The sequence below is a fragment of the Canis aureus genome, chromosome 21 (genome assembly GCF_053574225.1).
Source record: "Canis aureus isolate CA01 chromosome 21, VMU_Caureus_v.1.0, whole genome shotgun sequence".
In the NCBI taxonomy this organism is placed as follows: domain Eukaryota; kingdom Metazoa; phylum Chordata; class Mammalia; order Carnivora; family Canidae; genus Canis; species Canis aureus.
Genome location: NC_135631.1, coordinates 18,239,138 through 18,255,328, shown reverse-complemented (window position 1 = coordinate 18,255,328; position 16,191 = coordinate 18,239,138). Strand labels below are relative to the sequence as shown.

At 40.2% G+C, this 16,191-nt stretch overlaps 1 protein-coding gene across 2 annotated transcripts in view; it reads left to right on the top strand.

Annotated features, from left to right (window-relative positions):
- Positions 1-16,191, top strand: part of LPXN (leupaxin) — a 44,561-nt gene that overhangs the window by 8,048 nt on the left and 20,322 nt on the right. For both annotated transcript variants that reach the window (XM_077863369.1, XM_077863370.1), the window contains exons 2-3: positions 465-622; positions 12,344-12,390. In XM_077863369.1, the coding sequence (XP_077719495.1) occupies positions 465-622; positions 12,344-12,390 (205 nt within the window). The remainder of the gene's footprint in view (positions 1-464; positions 623-12,343; positions 12,391-16,191) is intronic.

Genomic DNA, 16,191 nt, shown 5'->3' with positions numbered 1-16,191 from the left:
CCTAAAAAACAGAATACATATACTTTGTTTTAAAATTTTTGATACATGCTTGGGACACAAGAAAACATAATCAGGGTTAAGAATAAACATTACTGTCCTGGTGCATTTAGAAAAGTTGTAATTACTTATTTCGTATTGGAGATCTTTGTGGGCAACCCACCCTAAACAAATGATAAAAATTAATACCCTGCAATATAAGAAGTCAAATGCTTGAGTGATGCTGTGAAATTGGATGCAACCATAGGAAATAGGTCACAGTATGTGGAGGCACTATACATCTTTTGGGAGAATAGACCACATTCTTGAAGAAAAGTAAGGAGTAAGGGAAGATATTTGAAGGTAGCCTTCACCCAAAAAAGAAGGAGGTAAATGGAGGCACAGGGGGGACATTTAGGGGGAAATCATCCTAGAGGAAGAATATTTCCATGTTCCATATTATGATTCTCTTGTGTCTTATAATACAGATGCCTTATTGGAGGAATTGGAGCGATCCACCCTCCAGGACAGTGATGAATCCTCCAACCCAGATCCTCTTCCCCTGGATCAGCACTCCAGAAAGGAGAGTAACCTTGCTGAGACTTCAGAGACTGTTTCAGTTCAGAATGATCCAAGTCCCTTGCCGGTAACTTTTCATTTATTGGAGTACCTTGAACATACATGTTTGAGTGCCTTTCTGAGAATTAATTGTATCTTACGTAAAATGATGTGAAAGGAGAATCATGTATCCTGGAAAGAGAAAGAAAAATCCCTCTGTGATAACTTGAAGGTGGGGTTTTTGGAAAGGAGAATTGAGAAAATCATCATAGAAGAATAAGCCTTTGAGAACTGAACTTTTTCTAATGAAGGCATGGTAATATAGTATTCCCTAATTTACTTGGAATATTTTGATATGACTCTCTGGGTATCAGAGTTGCATGTTGCAGTTTAACTGGAATGGCACTCACCAAGACCGAGGGGCACCTGGACAAGGCCAAGTGATAGCTCAGACAAGTCTTTTCAGGGTGACTTCTTAAGGTCACAACTTTCTAGATCTCTGTTGAATGTGTTAGAAAACTCAATTATTAGTGTACCTACAGATGATGAAGCTCTAGAAAACCAATACAAACAAACTAAACTCATAAGAGATTGTATATAAAAAAAAAACAGAAATCCAGTTTATTATTTTCTGGTTAGAGCCAAAACCATTCAAGTAGAACAGAGAATAGTATTTGCTGATACGTATATTCCCTTCCTGTTGGTAGGTCTACATGAATCTACTTTATAATTGGGCAGTTGCTTGATGAGAATGGAATTAATGTAAGAGGAATTAAGTACATACTCTTTGTATACAGTGTTTTGATCTCTGATATTGTGATTCCTGCTTGTATACTTGGTGTGAAATCACAGGTTGCATGGACCTGAAAGTTTGAGCCTATGGTTCATTTCATATTTGACTGTTCTTTCCTCCAACTATATATAAATGGTTTTTAAGGATGCACGTTTATTTCTCTCATAGGACGCTATTATCTTTTCTCTTCAATGCAAGATCATAGCCAAAGGCTCCAAGTTGGTTTGCTACCCTTCTCCCCTGCCTTTTATTTTCAGAGTAGCAGCCAGAGTGATCCTGTAAAACTTGGATCATGTTATTCCTCTGCTGAGAACCCTCTCTGTGAATTTCCATCTTCATTTGAAGTAAAAGCCACGTTCTTTACACTGACCTTAGTGGGGTGACTCTACATCTTGGTTCACTTGGAAGAGTCCTGGGTTTTTGCTTGTTTTCTCAATATCCTATTATTGGATTTGCCATTTACCCTAAATTTTCCATATTTTGTGAAGTTTTCTTGTTAGTACTTACACCCCCATGAATTGATAGACCTCCATTTGGTTCTTTTGCTTTTTTCCAACATCTCATCTAGTAGCATGTGAAATATATTCACTGAACAGAGTTCTAACTTTATTATGGCTAAATCCAAAAGGTGGCTAATGATAACTCATTTCTTTTATCCCTGATCCTGTTCAGACAGATTCTAACTGGCAAGCACCCTTTCAGGGATAATATGCAGGTTGCTGGTTGTTAAAACTAAGAGCTTAAGCACAGTCAAGGACAGTCAACTCCTCTGATCTTGGGTGGTAGCAGGAAAAAAATTGTTTTTTTAAAATATTTTATTTATTCATCACACACACACACACACACACACACACACACACACACACACAGGCAGAGACACAGGCAGAGGGAGAAGCAGGCTCCATGAAGGGAGCCCGATGAGGGACTCAATCCTGGGACTCCAGGATCATGCCCTGGGCCAAAGGCAGGCGCCAAACCACTGAGCCACCCAGGGATCCCAGCAGGAAAATTTTTGAGGCCTTTCGCATAGCTGGCCACTAGGTATACCACCACTCGTGCTCAAGAGGTGCATGGAGCCTCCTCAGAGTCAGAAAAAAATATGGGAAACTCTGGCTTGATGTCCCACAAATTATGTTTAGGAAAAAGAGGCTAAGCATTGTGGCCATTGAGTGTAGTATAATCTAAATGCTCTTGGTAAAGCAGTTTTGTCCTTAACTATATATGTAAAGCTATTGCTATTTATTTTATTATTTGGCAATGCTTTTGTTTTTGTAGTAGATGCTTTTAGCAACATTGGCTCAAAACAAAACCACATCCAAAATCCAAAATTACATGTTTAATTTTCTCAAGAAATTGATGACGAATGTATTATTTGCACAAAATACCTGCCAACATTTCCTGGCAACCATGGAGGCAAGTGGAGATGTTACTGCCCCTCAGAAGACAGGAAGACACAACTATGGTTAAGAAGCATCAGCCTCCCCTTCATAAGTTAATAGTTTAAGAAGTGTGTGCCCAATGATTTAGCATGTACAGGAGGTGTGTTCACATGTCATGGTGAAGCACACCTTTCCATCTGGAACAAGTGACACCCCTACATTGGTTTTTGTTCATTTTCAGCTTCAAGGTATCTTGTACTTTTAACTAAAGTAAACTTGACGATTGAATTGACTCCTTTGGCAAACCAGCAGATAATGTCAGTTTTACACCTGTGCCACCTGAGTTAGAAAACTTGTTAATTCCAAAAGCTTTCATTTTTTTCATCCAACTGAAAGGATCGAAATAAAGCATTTGGAAATTCATTCTGTCAAAAATGAAACATTGGGTATTATTAATGTCATTGTAAATTTAGTTGAAAAAGTTCAACATTGAAGACAAAGTGAGGGTTTTTGGGGAGGTTTTGGGGGTTTGGGGGTGATAATAGGAATACAGATTTTGTTTGGGCACAGAATTATGTATGGCCAAAAAAATGTTCTTTACAGACTTAAAAATCTAGAAAGCAGAAACGTGCTTCGAATTGGTTGTGATGTCCACAGAATTCATGACTGCATCTAAACAAGCTCCAGGATTTCACCAATCAAAATAGAAACTGCAAATGTCAAAATTTACAAATATATTCTTACATAATCAGAGTACATATATATAACTCATCTACAAAGCTCTTGTGACCGAAGCTGGTGTTGAATACAGAAACATTTCAGCATGGTTGCATCTGCTTTTTCTCTGTTTTGCCTGTCAGCCATCAGATTTTAGAAATGCCCAAGCCTTTGAAAAAACACTTTGTAAAGCAACTTAAATATAGGTTGCATTATGTGCAAAATCAGTCAGAAATATTTAATCAAATTATTCAATGAATGTAGCATGAAAATTGGGCTTTTGAAGCTTTTAGCAAGTTGCAATTATGTAAAACAAAGCTTGCAAAAAGGAAGGAGCGCAAATGTCTCTTGACAAAAGCTAGGGAGGAATTGAACAAGTTAAAAGATGAGAGCTCAAATGGCTTAATTACCTAATTTGAAAATTGTGCTTTGGAAAAATCTTGCCTTTGATGGAGTTTCTAATTTTAATTGGATAAATTTATATTCTCCACCAGAATAGGATGAAATTGTGAAGGCCTATGATTTTGCAGTATCTACATTTGGCAAAATGTTAAAAAAGAATCACGAATAGAGACAATTTAAGAGCGAATCTTGTAAAAATATTGTTGAAGAAAGGTGCTCTAGATGGAGCAGAAATACAGCACCTGTGAAAATATTGGGGCAGAAATATTTATAGGTTTTAATATGAGAAACAATTGAGAATATCCTCCACTTAGTAGAATTTGCCCTAAATTTAGAGGATCAGCAGTAGCAGGAGTAGGAGTATTTTCTCAATTAAAAAAATTATGGGTTACAGAGAAGCATCAGTTAAAAGTGTCAACAACTTCAAAATATATTAACCATAAAATGCAGCGCTGTGGAAGTTTGCAATTTTATTTAAAAATATGGAAATAATAAAATCATATTAAAAAAGACATTTTTCTGAAAAATTTCCATATTACAGCATGAGACAATGGCTAAGTAACCAATTAAAGTATATGAATCTATATCAAGAGCAGTTATTTACTGTGCTGTTTAAAAATGTTCAAATAGGGGGGGGAGGAGCAAGATGGCGGAGGAGCAGGGTCTCCAAATCACCCGTCTCCACCAAACTACCTAGAAAACCTTCAAATTATCCTGAAAATCTATGAATTCGGCCTGAGATTTAAAGAGAGACCAGCTGGAATGCTACAGTGAGAAGAGTTCGCGCTTCTATCAAGGTAGGAAGACGGGGAAAAAGAAGTAAAGAAACAAAGGCCTCCAAGGGGGAGGGGCCCCGCGAGGAGCCGGGCTGAGGCCGGGGCGAGTGTCCCCAGGACAGGAGAGCCCCGTCCCGGAGACGCAGGAGCTGCACCGACCTTCCCGGGCGGAAAGGGGCTCGCGGGGGGTTGGAGCAGGACCAGGAGGGCGAGGAGGCCCTCGGGCTCCCGGGGACAGTAACAGCAACTGCCCGCCCAGGAGAGTGTGCCGAGCTCCCTAAGGGCTGCAGCGCGCACGGCGGGACCCGGCGGGACCCGGAGCAGCTGAAGGGGCTCGGGGGCGGCTCCGTGGAGGGGGCTGCGGGGCCCCGGGAGCAGCTCGGAGGGGCTCGGGCAGAGGAAGAGGCTCCGTGCGGAGGGGGCTGCGCGGTTCCAGGAGCAGCTCGGAGGGGCTCGGGCGGCAGCTCCGCGGAGGGGGTTGCGCGGCCCGGGAGCGCGAATCCACCAGCGCAGGCTCCGGAGCACAGGGCGCCGGGACACAGCCCAGGATCCCGCCTCCCCCGGGACAGGCAGAGGCCGGGAGGGCCCAGGACAGCAAGGACGCTCCTGCCCCAGCTGAGCACATCAGCGGCCCCGCCCCGGAGCCTCCAGGCCCTGCAGACGGAGTTCCTGCCGGAGCTGAATCCAGGTTTCCAGAGCTGCCCCGCCACTGGGGCTGTTCCTCCTGCGGCCTCACGGGGTAAACAACCCCCACCGAGCCCTGCACCAGGAGGGGCACAGCAGCTCCCCCAACTGCTAACACCTGAAAATCAACACAACAGGCCCCTCCCCCAGAAGATCAGCTAGACTGACAACTTCCAGGAGAAGCCAAGGGACTTAAAGTACACAGAATCAGAAGATACTCCCCTGTGGTTCTTTTTTTTTTTTTTTTTTTTTTTTTTTTGGTTTTTTTTTTTTTTTTTTTTGTTTTGTTTTGTTTTGTTTTGCTTTTTGATTTGTTTCCTTCCCCCACCCCCTTTTTTTCTCCTTTCTTTTTCTTTCTCTTTTTCTTTTTTTTTTTTTTTTTTCGTTTTTTTTTCTTTTTCTTCCCTTTTTTTTTCTCTTTCTCTTTTCTTTCCTTCTTTCTCTCCTCTCTTTTTCTCTTTTTCCCAATACAACTTGCTTTTGGCCACTCTGCACTGAGCAAAATGACTAGAAGGAAAACCTCACCTCAAAAGAAAGAATCAGAAACAGTCCTCTCTCCCACAGAGTTACAAAATCTGGATTACAATTCAATGTCAGAAAGCCAATTCAGAAGCACTATTATACAGCTACTGGTGGCTCTAGAAAAAAGTATAAAGGACTCAAGAGACTTCATGACTGCAGAATTTAGAGCTAATCAGGCAGAAATTAAAAACCAATTGAATGAGATGCAATCCAAACTAGAAGTCCTAACGACGAGGGTTAACGAGGTGGAAGAACGAGTGAGTGACCTAGAAGACAAGTTGACAGCAAAGAGGGAAACTGAGGAAAAAAGAGACAAACAATTAAAAGACCATGAAGATAGATTAAGGGAAATAAACGACAGCCTGAGGAAGAAAAACCTACGTTTAATTGGGGTTCCCGAGGGCGCCGAAAGGGACAGAGGGCCAGAATATGTATTTGAACAAATTCTAGCTGAAAACTTTCCTAATCTGGGAAGGGAAACAGGCATTCAGATCCAGGAAATAGAGAGATCCCCCCCTAAAATCAATAAAAACCGTTCAACACCTCGACATTTAATTGTGAAGCTTGCAAATTCCAAAGATAAGGAGAAGATCCTTAAAGCAGCAAGAGACAAGAAATCCCTGACTTTTATGGGGAGGAGTATTAGGGTAACAGCAGACCTCTCCACAGAGACCTGGCAGGCCAGAAAGGGCTGGCAGGATATATTCAGGGTCCTAAATGAAAAGAACATGCAACCAAGAATACTTTATCCAGCAAGGCTCTCATTCAAAATGGAAGGAGAGATAAAGAGCTTCCAAGACAGGCAGCAACTAAAAGAATATGTGACCTCCAAACCAGCTCTGCAAGAAATTTTAAGGGGGCCTCTTAAAATTCCCCTTTAAGAAGAAGTTCAGTGGAACAGTCCACAAAAACAAAGACTGAATAGATATCATGATGACACTAAACTCATATCTCTCAATAGTAACTCTGAATGTGAACGGGCTTAATGACCCCATCAAAAGGCGCAGGGTTTCAGACTGGATAAAAAAGCAGGACCCATCTATTTGCTGTCTACAAGAGACTCATTTTAGACAGAAGGACACCTACAGCCTGAAAATAAAAGGTTGGAGAACCATTTACCATTCGAATGGTCCTCAAAAGAAAGCAGGGGTAGCCATCCTTATATCAGATAAACTAAAATTTACCCCAAAGACTGTAGTGAGAGATGAAGAGGGACACTATATCATACTTAAAGGATCTATTCAACAAGAGGACTTAACAATCCTCAATATATATGCTCCAAATGTGGGAGCTGCCAAATATATAAATCAATTATTAACCAAAGTGAAGAAATACTTAGATAATAATACACTTATACTTGGTGACTTCAATCTAGCTCTTTCTATACTCGATAGGTCTTCCAAGCAAAACATCTCCAAAGAAACGAGAGCTTTAAATGATACACTGGACCAGATGGATTTCACAGATATCTACAGAACTTTACATCCAAACTCAACTGAATACACATTCTTCTCAAGCGCACATGGAACTTTCTCCAGAATAGACCACATATTGGGTCACAAATCGGGTCTGAACCGATACCAAAAGATTGGGATTGTCCCCTGCATATTCTCGGACCATAATGCCTTGAAATTAGAACTAAATCACAACAAGAAGTTTGGAAGGACCTCAAACACATGGAGGTTAAGGACCATCCTGCTAAAAGATAAAAGGGTCAACCAGGAAATTAAGGAAGAATTAAAAAGATTCATGGAAACTAATGAGAATGAAGATACAACCGTTCAAAATCTTTGGGATGCAGCAAAAGCAGTCCTAAGGGGGAAATACATCGCAATACAAGCATCCATTCAAAAACTGGAAAGAACTCAAATACAAAAGCTAACCTTACACATAAAGGAGCTAGAGAAAAAACAGCAAATAGATCCTACACCCAAGAGAAGAAGGGAGCTAATAAAGATTCGAGCAGAACTCAACGAAATCGAGACCAGAAGAACTGTGGAACAGATCAACAGAACCAGGAGTTGGTTCTTTGAAAGAATTAACAAGATAGATAAACCATTAGCCAGCCTTATTAAAAAGAAGAGAGAGAAGACTCAAATTAATAAAATCATGAATGAGAAAGGAGAGATCACTACCAACACCAAGGAAATACAAACGATTTTAAAAACCTATTATGAACAGCTATACGCCAATAAATTAGGCAATCTAGAAGAAATGGACGCATTCCTGGAAAGCCACAAACTACCAAAACTGGAACAGGAAGAAATAGAAAACCTGAACAGGCCAATAACCAGGGAGGAAATTGAAGCAGTCATCAAAAACCTCCCAAGACACAAGAGTCCAGGGCCAGATGGCTTCCCAGGAGAATTTTATCAAACGTTTAAAGAAGAAATCATACCTATTCTCCTAAAGCTGTTTGGAAAGATAGAAAGAGATGGAGTACTTCCAAATTCGTTCTATGAAGCCAGCATCACCTTAATTCCAAAGCCAGACAAAGACCCCGCCAAAAAGGAGAATTACAGACCAATATCCCTGATGAACATGGATGCAAAAATTCTCAACAAGATACTGGCCAATAGGATCCAACAGTACATTAAGAAAATTATTCACCATGACCAAGTAGGATTTATCCCTGGGACACAAGGCTGGTTCAACACCCGTAAAACAATCAATGTGATTCATCATATCAGCAAGAGAAAAACCAAGAACCATATGATCCTCTCATTGGATGCAGAGAAAGCATTTGACAAAATACAGCATCCATTCCTGATCAAAACTCTTCAGAGTGTAGGGATAGAGGGAACATTCCTCGACATCTTAAAAGCCATCTATGAAAAGCCCACAGCAAATATCATTCTCAATGGGGAAGCACTGGGAGCCTTTCCCCTAAGATCAGGAACAAGACAGGGATGTCCACTCTCACCACTGCTATTCAACATAGTACTGGAAGTCCTAGCCTCAGCAATCAGACAACAAAAAGACATTAAAGGCATTCAAATTGGCAAAGAAGAAGTCAAACTCTCCCTCTTCGCCGATGACATGATACTCTACATAGAAAACCCAAAAGTCTCCACCCCAAGATTGCTAGAACTCATACAGCAATTCGGTAGCGTGGCAGGATACAAAATCAATGCCCAGAAGTCAGTGGCATTTCTATACACTAACAATGAGACTGAAGAAAGAGAAATTAAGGAGTCAATCCCATTTACAATTGCACCCAAAAGCATAAGATACCTAGGAATAAACCTCACCAAAGATGTAAAGGATCTATACCCTCAAAACTATAGAACACTTCTGAAAGAAATTGAGGAAGACACAAAGAGATGGAAAAATATTCCATGCTCATGGATTGGCAGAATTAATATTGTGAAAATGTCAATGTTACCCAGGGCAATATACACGTTTAATGCAATCCCTATCAAAATACCATGGACTTTCTTCAGAGAGTTAGAACAAATTATTTTAAGATTTGTGTGGAATCAGAAGAGACCCCGAATAGCCAGGGGAATTTTAAAAAAGAAAACCATAGCTGGGGGCATCACAATGCCAGATTTCAGGTTGTACTACAAAGCTGTGGTCATCAAGACAGTGTGGTACTGGCACAAAAACAGACACATAGATCAGTGGAACAGAATAGAGAATCCAGAAGTGGACCCTGAACTTTATGGGCAACTAATATTCGATAAAGGAGGAAAGACTATCCATTGGAAGAAAGACAGTCTCTTCAATAAATGGTGCTGGGAAAATTGGACATCCACATGCAGAAGAATGAAACTAGACCACTCTCTTTCACCATACACAAAGATAAACTCAAAATGGATGAAAGATCTAAATGTGAGGCAAGATTCCATCAAAATCCTAGAGAAGAACACAGGCAACACCCTTTTTGAACTCGGCCATAGTAACTTCTTGCAAGATACATCCACGAAGGCAAAAGAAACAAAAGCAAAAATGAACTATTGGGACTTCATCAAGATAAGAAGCTTTTGCACAGCAAAGGATACAGTCAACAAAACTCAAAGACAACCTACAGAATGGGAGAAGATATTTGCAAATGACATATCAGATAAAGGGCTAGTTTCCAAGATCTATAAAGAACTTATTAAACTCAACACCAAAGAAACAAACAATCCAATCATGAAATGGGCAAAAGACATGAACAGAAATCTCACAGAAGAAGACATAGACATGGCCAACATGCACATGAGAAAATGCTCTGCATCACTTGCCATCAGGGAAATACAAATCAAAACCACAATGAGATACCACCTCACACCAGTGAGAATGGGAAAAATTAACAAGGCAGGAAACAACAAATGTTGGAGAGGATGTGGAGAAAAGGGAACCCTCTTACACTGTTGGTGGGAATGTGAACTGGTGCAGCCACTGTGGAAAACTGTGTGGAGGTTCCTCAAACAGTTAAAAATATACCTGCCCTACGACCCAGCAATTGCACTGTTGGGGATTTACCCCAAAGATACAAATGCAATGAAACGCTGGGACACCTGCACCCCGATGTTTCTAGCAGCAATGGCCACGATAGCCAAACTGTGGAAGGAGCCTCGGTGTCCAACGAAAGATGAATGGATAAAGAAGATGTGGTTTATGTATACAATGGAATATTACTCAGCTATTAGAAATGACAAATACCCACCATTTGCTTCAACGTGGATGGAACTGGAGGGTATTATGCTGAGTGAAGTAAGTCAGTCGGAGAAGGACAAACATTATATGTTCTCATTCATTTGGGGAATATAAATAATAGTGAAAGGGAAAATAAGGGAAGGGAGAAGAAATGTGTGGGAAATATCAGAAAGGGAGACAGAACATAAAGACTGCTAACTCTGGGAAACGAACTAGGGGTGGTAGAAGGGGAGGAGGGCGGGGGGTGGGAGTGAATGGGTGACGGGCACTGGGTGTTATTCTGTATGTTAGTAAATTGAACACCAATAAAAAAAAAAAAAAAAAAAAGAGAAAAAAAAAAAAATAAAAATGTTCAAATAATTAATATAAAAAGTTTTTTTTTTTTTTTAAATTAATGTTTAGGGGCACCTGGTGGCTTAGTAGATTAAGCATCCGATTCTTGATTTTGGCTCAGGTCATGATCTCAGGGTCATGAGGTCAGGCCCCACATTAGAAACTCTATGCTCAATGGGGAGTCAGCTTGAGATTTTCTCTCCTCCTTCCTCTGCACCTCCCCTGCGTGCACTGTTTCTAAAATAAGTAAATAAATCTTTAAAAATTAATGTTTATAGCTGCATGTCATTTAAATATATTCTAGAAAATTTTATTTTGAAAATAAGTTTTCAACAGAATTATCTTATAGGTCCATTAGTATAAGAAAGTCAAATTTTTGGTCAATAAATACATATTTAGGGCAGCCCCGGTGGCGCAGCGGTTTAGCGCCGCCTGCAGCCCAGGGCGTGATCCTGGAGACCCGGGATCGAGTCCCACGTCAGGCTCTTTGTGTGGTGCCTGCTTCTCCCTCTGCCTGTGTCTCTGCCTCACTCTCTCTCTCTCTCTCTCTCTGTCTCCATGAATAAATAAAAATAAAATAAAATCTTTAAAAAAATAAATAAATACATATTTAAAAAAATTATATAGTATTCATTATTTTTGGTACCCTTCCTCATTCACTTTCAAGAACATCCCATTTTGAACAATGAATTTTATGTTCACTCTACCCACTTGCTCTGGTCCCTGTTACTCCCATCCCAGTCTTACCAATCCACTGTGCAGGCTACCCTGGTCTCCTTTCTGTTCCACAGGGTGCTGGCTACCTGGACCATGGTCCCCCTGATAATCTGGCTACTTCCCTCACCTTCTAGGAGTCCTCACTCAAGTGCCCCCTTCTCAGTGAGTCCTTCCCGGACCCATATATTTTTAATTGCCATCTCTACCCCATTTCCTATCTCCCACCCCCACCCCCATCCCCGATGAGTTCTTCTTAATTTGTTTACACCTATTTCTTACCACCACAATATAAAGACCAGGGTAGACGATTTTTGTATGTTCATTTAGTTTTGTTTTTTGACTGCTGCATTCCCCTGGCCCTGGCACAGACAGGCAGTCAATAAATATTGGTTCGATAACTGAATCAGTTGCTGGTCAACAACTACCCTTTGGAGACACTCATTATTATTATTATTACTATTATTATTATTATTAATTTTGTATGTTAAATTTAGTCATGTTATAGTCTTTCCCTAGACACCATCCTATCTAGCTAACGGGCTTTGTTCTGATTCATTTTGTTTGTTTTATGGTTCCTATGTGAGTACGTTCAACTTCTTTGTGTCAGTGCTCTTAGGGCAGGGAGAGGGACACTATTATTTGTTCACATTGCCGACTGCTCTACTTAGAATGTGGCCTTTTGCTGTGGCATGGCTGGTATTCCTCTATCTTGTGCAAGAAGATCTCAGAGATATGCTAGTTATCAGTCCCATTTAGAAACTAAAAACATCCTCTAATTCTGGGTGTAGATTAGTGCCGACATTCTACTAACAGGATTCATTCTTTTCTCTCACATATTTTAGGTGCAGCTTGTATATACTACACATATCCAGGAGTGCAATATCTACAGGTATGTCTTTCATTAAATACTTTTTAAAAATTGAAGTTATTAAATGATTGTTATCAGTCCATGTTTGGACAACAAGTTGCTTTTGCATATATTCATTATTAGAACTCTTCCTCCTCCTGTTTCCTTTTTTTTTTTTTTCCTCCTCCTGTTTCCATAAGTGTCTGAACAGAGGTGGAATTCTGCTGAACTCACTTGGCAGTTTCTTGGGGTATGTGTAGCTTCTAGATGGGTTATCCAGGCTGGTGGGCTCTGTTCTTTCCTTCAGCACCCGAAAAAAAAGTGTAAATAGTTTGAGTCACCACACGTGTTTTGTCCGGGCTACTCTAAATAGCATGCTCCAGTTCGTGGAAGAGGAAACACCTAGTGAAATTTCAGCAAGATGCCAACAAAACCAGAGCTAGGATCAGGGTCAAACCAAGACAAGAGAGAATCTGCAGAAGACTAACAAATATATACTTCTAATGAATCTGTACTTCTTCTTTCTATATCTGCTCAAGATTAATTTAGCTGGTGGGGAATTTCCTTTTAAAAACATTGCATATTGAAACAGATCCACTTACAAAAGCATTTCTGCTGGCCAAGGCTGCTTTTCTTGTTCTCTCTTCAGGTAATTTTTAAAAAACCAGACAGCTTTCTGGGGAACAAATTGAAGGGCTTAACATATTAAAAGGGAAACAGGATAGTGAAGGCTCATGCTTGGTAAAGAGTACCACACCATACCTTATTTGGTTCTAGAATTGCAGCCAATAGTGCTCACACATGACACCAAATAAGTGAAGGACGTGTGTTATCACGAAGTCTTTTTATAACTTCCCACCTGATGACACTTTCTGCTTTGATGGGAGCAAGGCCAATTTATTAATATCATTGCCAGTTTATTCCAGTTCCAGCAGAGTGCCTGGGGGGATGTCCCCTAGACCATGCTGTCTATCCTTCTTGTGCAAAAAAACAAAAAACAAACAAAAACCACAAGCAAACCCACAAAACAGTGCCTGGTGCACATAGGCTTTCAGTAAATATTGGTTTTTAAAAGCTAGGAAACCAAGACTTCAAGAGAAATATTAGTGAATACAGGAACCTAGAACATAAAAAACCGGCATGACCAACAGCGATTTTCCTGTATATCTGGCATTGTGATCAACTGATGGCATGCCAGTGTGGCATGCCAGTCTTTGATCTTTTTCCCATCAGACCCATTTCTTTCTCTTTTCTTGCTCTGCTCTGTGTTCCAGGGGAGCTGACCCCTGTCAGTTGGGTTTTCCAGGCTCAGGATGAGTTGGCTTTTGCTGGCTTTGACCAATGGGAGGTACTATGCAGGCAGAGCCTGGAGGGCGAAAGCAGGGCAAGTCAGGACATTTCCTGCCCTAGTCTCTCTCCATAGAGTCTCATCCGGTCAGCAGTCACACACCTCCTTTATGGCTTCAGCTGGAGCAGGGCCGGTCTGCTGTGGTTCCAGCTTGTGCCTATCCACTTTGGCCCCTGCCTTTTCAGAACTTTGCCTTTTCTTTCTTTTCCTTTCTTGTCTTTTTTCTTTTTTCTCTTTTCTTTTCTTCTCCTCCCCTTCCTTTTCTTTCTTTTCTTTTTTCTTTTCCTCTCCTCCCTTCCCCTCCCCTCCCCTTTTCTTTTCTTTTTGTCCCTTTGGCCTAATGCCTACCTACTGTGGCTAATCTCTGAATTACCTCAATACCTTCTGTTTGTTTCTTTAGTTCTGCCATCACCTGTGTAATCAAATTTCTGGATTAAATTCCTTCTGCTTACTCCCAGCATATTTGCATTTTCCTGAGTGGGCCTTGACTGATACACCTCCCCAAGTACTGAATGCTACTTGCCATGCCAATCTGTGTGGGACATTGATAGGAAATCCAGGTGGCCTGGTAAATATGTAATAGACTGATACAAATCCCTGTGGCTGGTGTAACTCAGAGCTGATAAGGCTCGTAGATATAGATAGAGCCTGAGACTCAGAAACGAGATTCCTATATTCTGCTCCCCCATTTCCTCTGGCTTGCTTCAATGAACGGAACATTGCTCTCAACCTTGAAACTGTGTTCAGTACTAGTGAGTATAGTGATAACATTTCTAATGTAGTTATATATCGATAGCAATATGAACAATAATTTAGAAATGTATGTATGAACAAAAATAATTTTGGTAAGAACAAGGAGAAAAAATTCATAAAAACATTGCCGAGGAATGAACAGGGGAAAACTGCAGCACCATGAAGTCCCTCCTGTGAGAGTCTGTATTCTCTTAAACACATCTCTTGTATTTGTATGTTATTAAGGTCTCTGACACATGAATTAAACTGTTGCTTGTGACATAGCAAAGCACTTTGACCATCTTCAAGAGGTGAGGGGACAAATCAAAGAGGCTCTGGTTTTGAGGTTCCTCTCTTTATAGGAACACTTCCTGTAGTGATGTAATCACCAACTCTTCAAGGCCTTTCCATTCTTATTTAGAATATTATATTATTGGCTCAGTTACTATTAGGGTATCACAAAAATAATGTTTCTCTTTCCATACTGCTCTAGGAGTCGTGCTAAAAATCAGTAAGAATCTTTTTTAATAAGCACAAGGATGCCCCAACAGTGAGATGGACAGGTTTCTAGAATTATACAGAACCATATAAGAAGCTACATTTATTTTACACTGGGAAACAGCAGAGAATGTGCTGACAGTCCTGTTGCCTTTTGTACTTTTAAAGACACACACCTGTGGCAGCAATGACTAAGGGATTGTGATCCAAATGTGTTATGAGTGGGCAGTCCCGGTGGCCCAGTGTGTTTAGCGCTGCCTGCAGCCCAGGGTGTGATCCTGGGATCAAGTCCCATGTCAGGCTCTCCTCCCTCTGTCTGTGTCTCTGTCTCTATGGATAAACAAATAAAATCTTAGGAAAAAAAAAAAACAAAACCCAAAAGTGTTGTGAAGAGCTTCCCTGCACTTTCTTGGAAGCCTCTAAGGACCAAATCAAACACTTGCATACCTGACCATTTTTGTTCCTAGATTAAACAATGATAAAAAAAAAATATATATATATAGTATATATATATACTATATATATATATATAGTATATATATATATGCCTGGCAGGAGGCCATGTTGTACCTAAAAGACAAAAATTTTTTTTTTCTTCAGAGGGGAAGGTGTCCACTTCCTCCTATATTGTTCTTATAGTTAAATACTCAAACATAAGTAAGTTGGTAGTGGGACATATTATACCCAAATGACAGTCTTTTTATCCTTAAGAGAGGAAGGGATCTTCCTTTTACTTTTTTGCTGGTTGGTAAATACACAAAAGTAAGTAAAGTAGTACATCTGTGTTTTCCTTTTTGAATATATATTTAGTGGAAGACTTAAAATATTTGATTTTATTTATGGCTTTGTGTGTGTGTGCATAAGAGAGGGTGTGTCAGAGTCAGTTTGATGGGTTGTTAGCTAAGCTTAGTGTTGATTACAAATATTACTTCAGAGTCAGCTACCATATTATTCAGTGATTCTTCTTAAAATTTACTCTATGGAGTTAATCAAATATGGGTGAAAATATTTGTTTACTGTATTATAACAATGAAATTCAGAACAATCTATGTGACTAATGATGAATGGTTTAATTATGGTACATTCTACATTTGAAAGCTGTATAGTCTTTAAACGTCATTTTGGAGTATAGTTTAGTGTGGTACTGGAGAACATAGGCTTTGCAGTCTGTAGGCCCAAACTCTCTTATTTACTGGTTATATTACATAGAGCAAAGCTTTTTACTTTATAAGTCTCAGTTTTTTCTTTTGAGGGATGACAATACC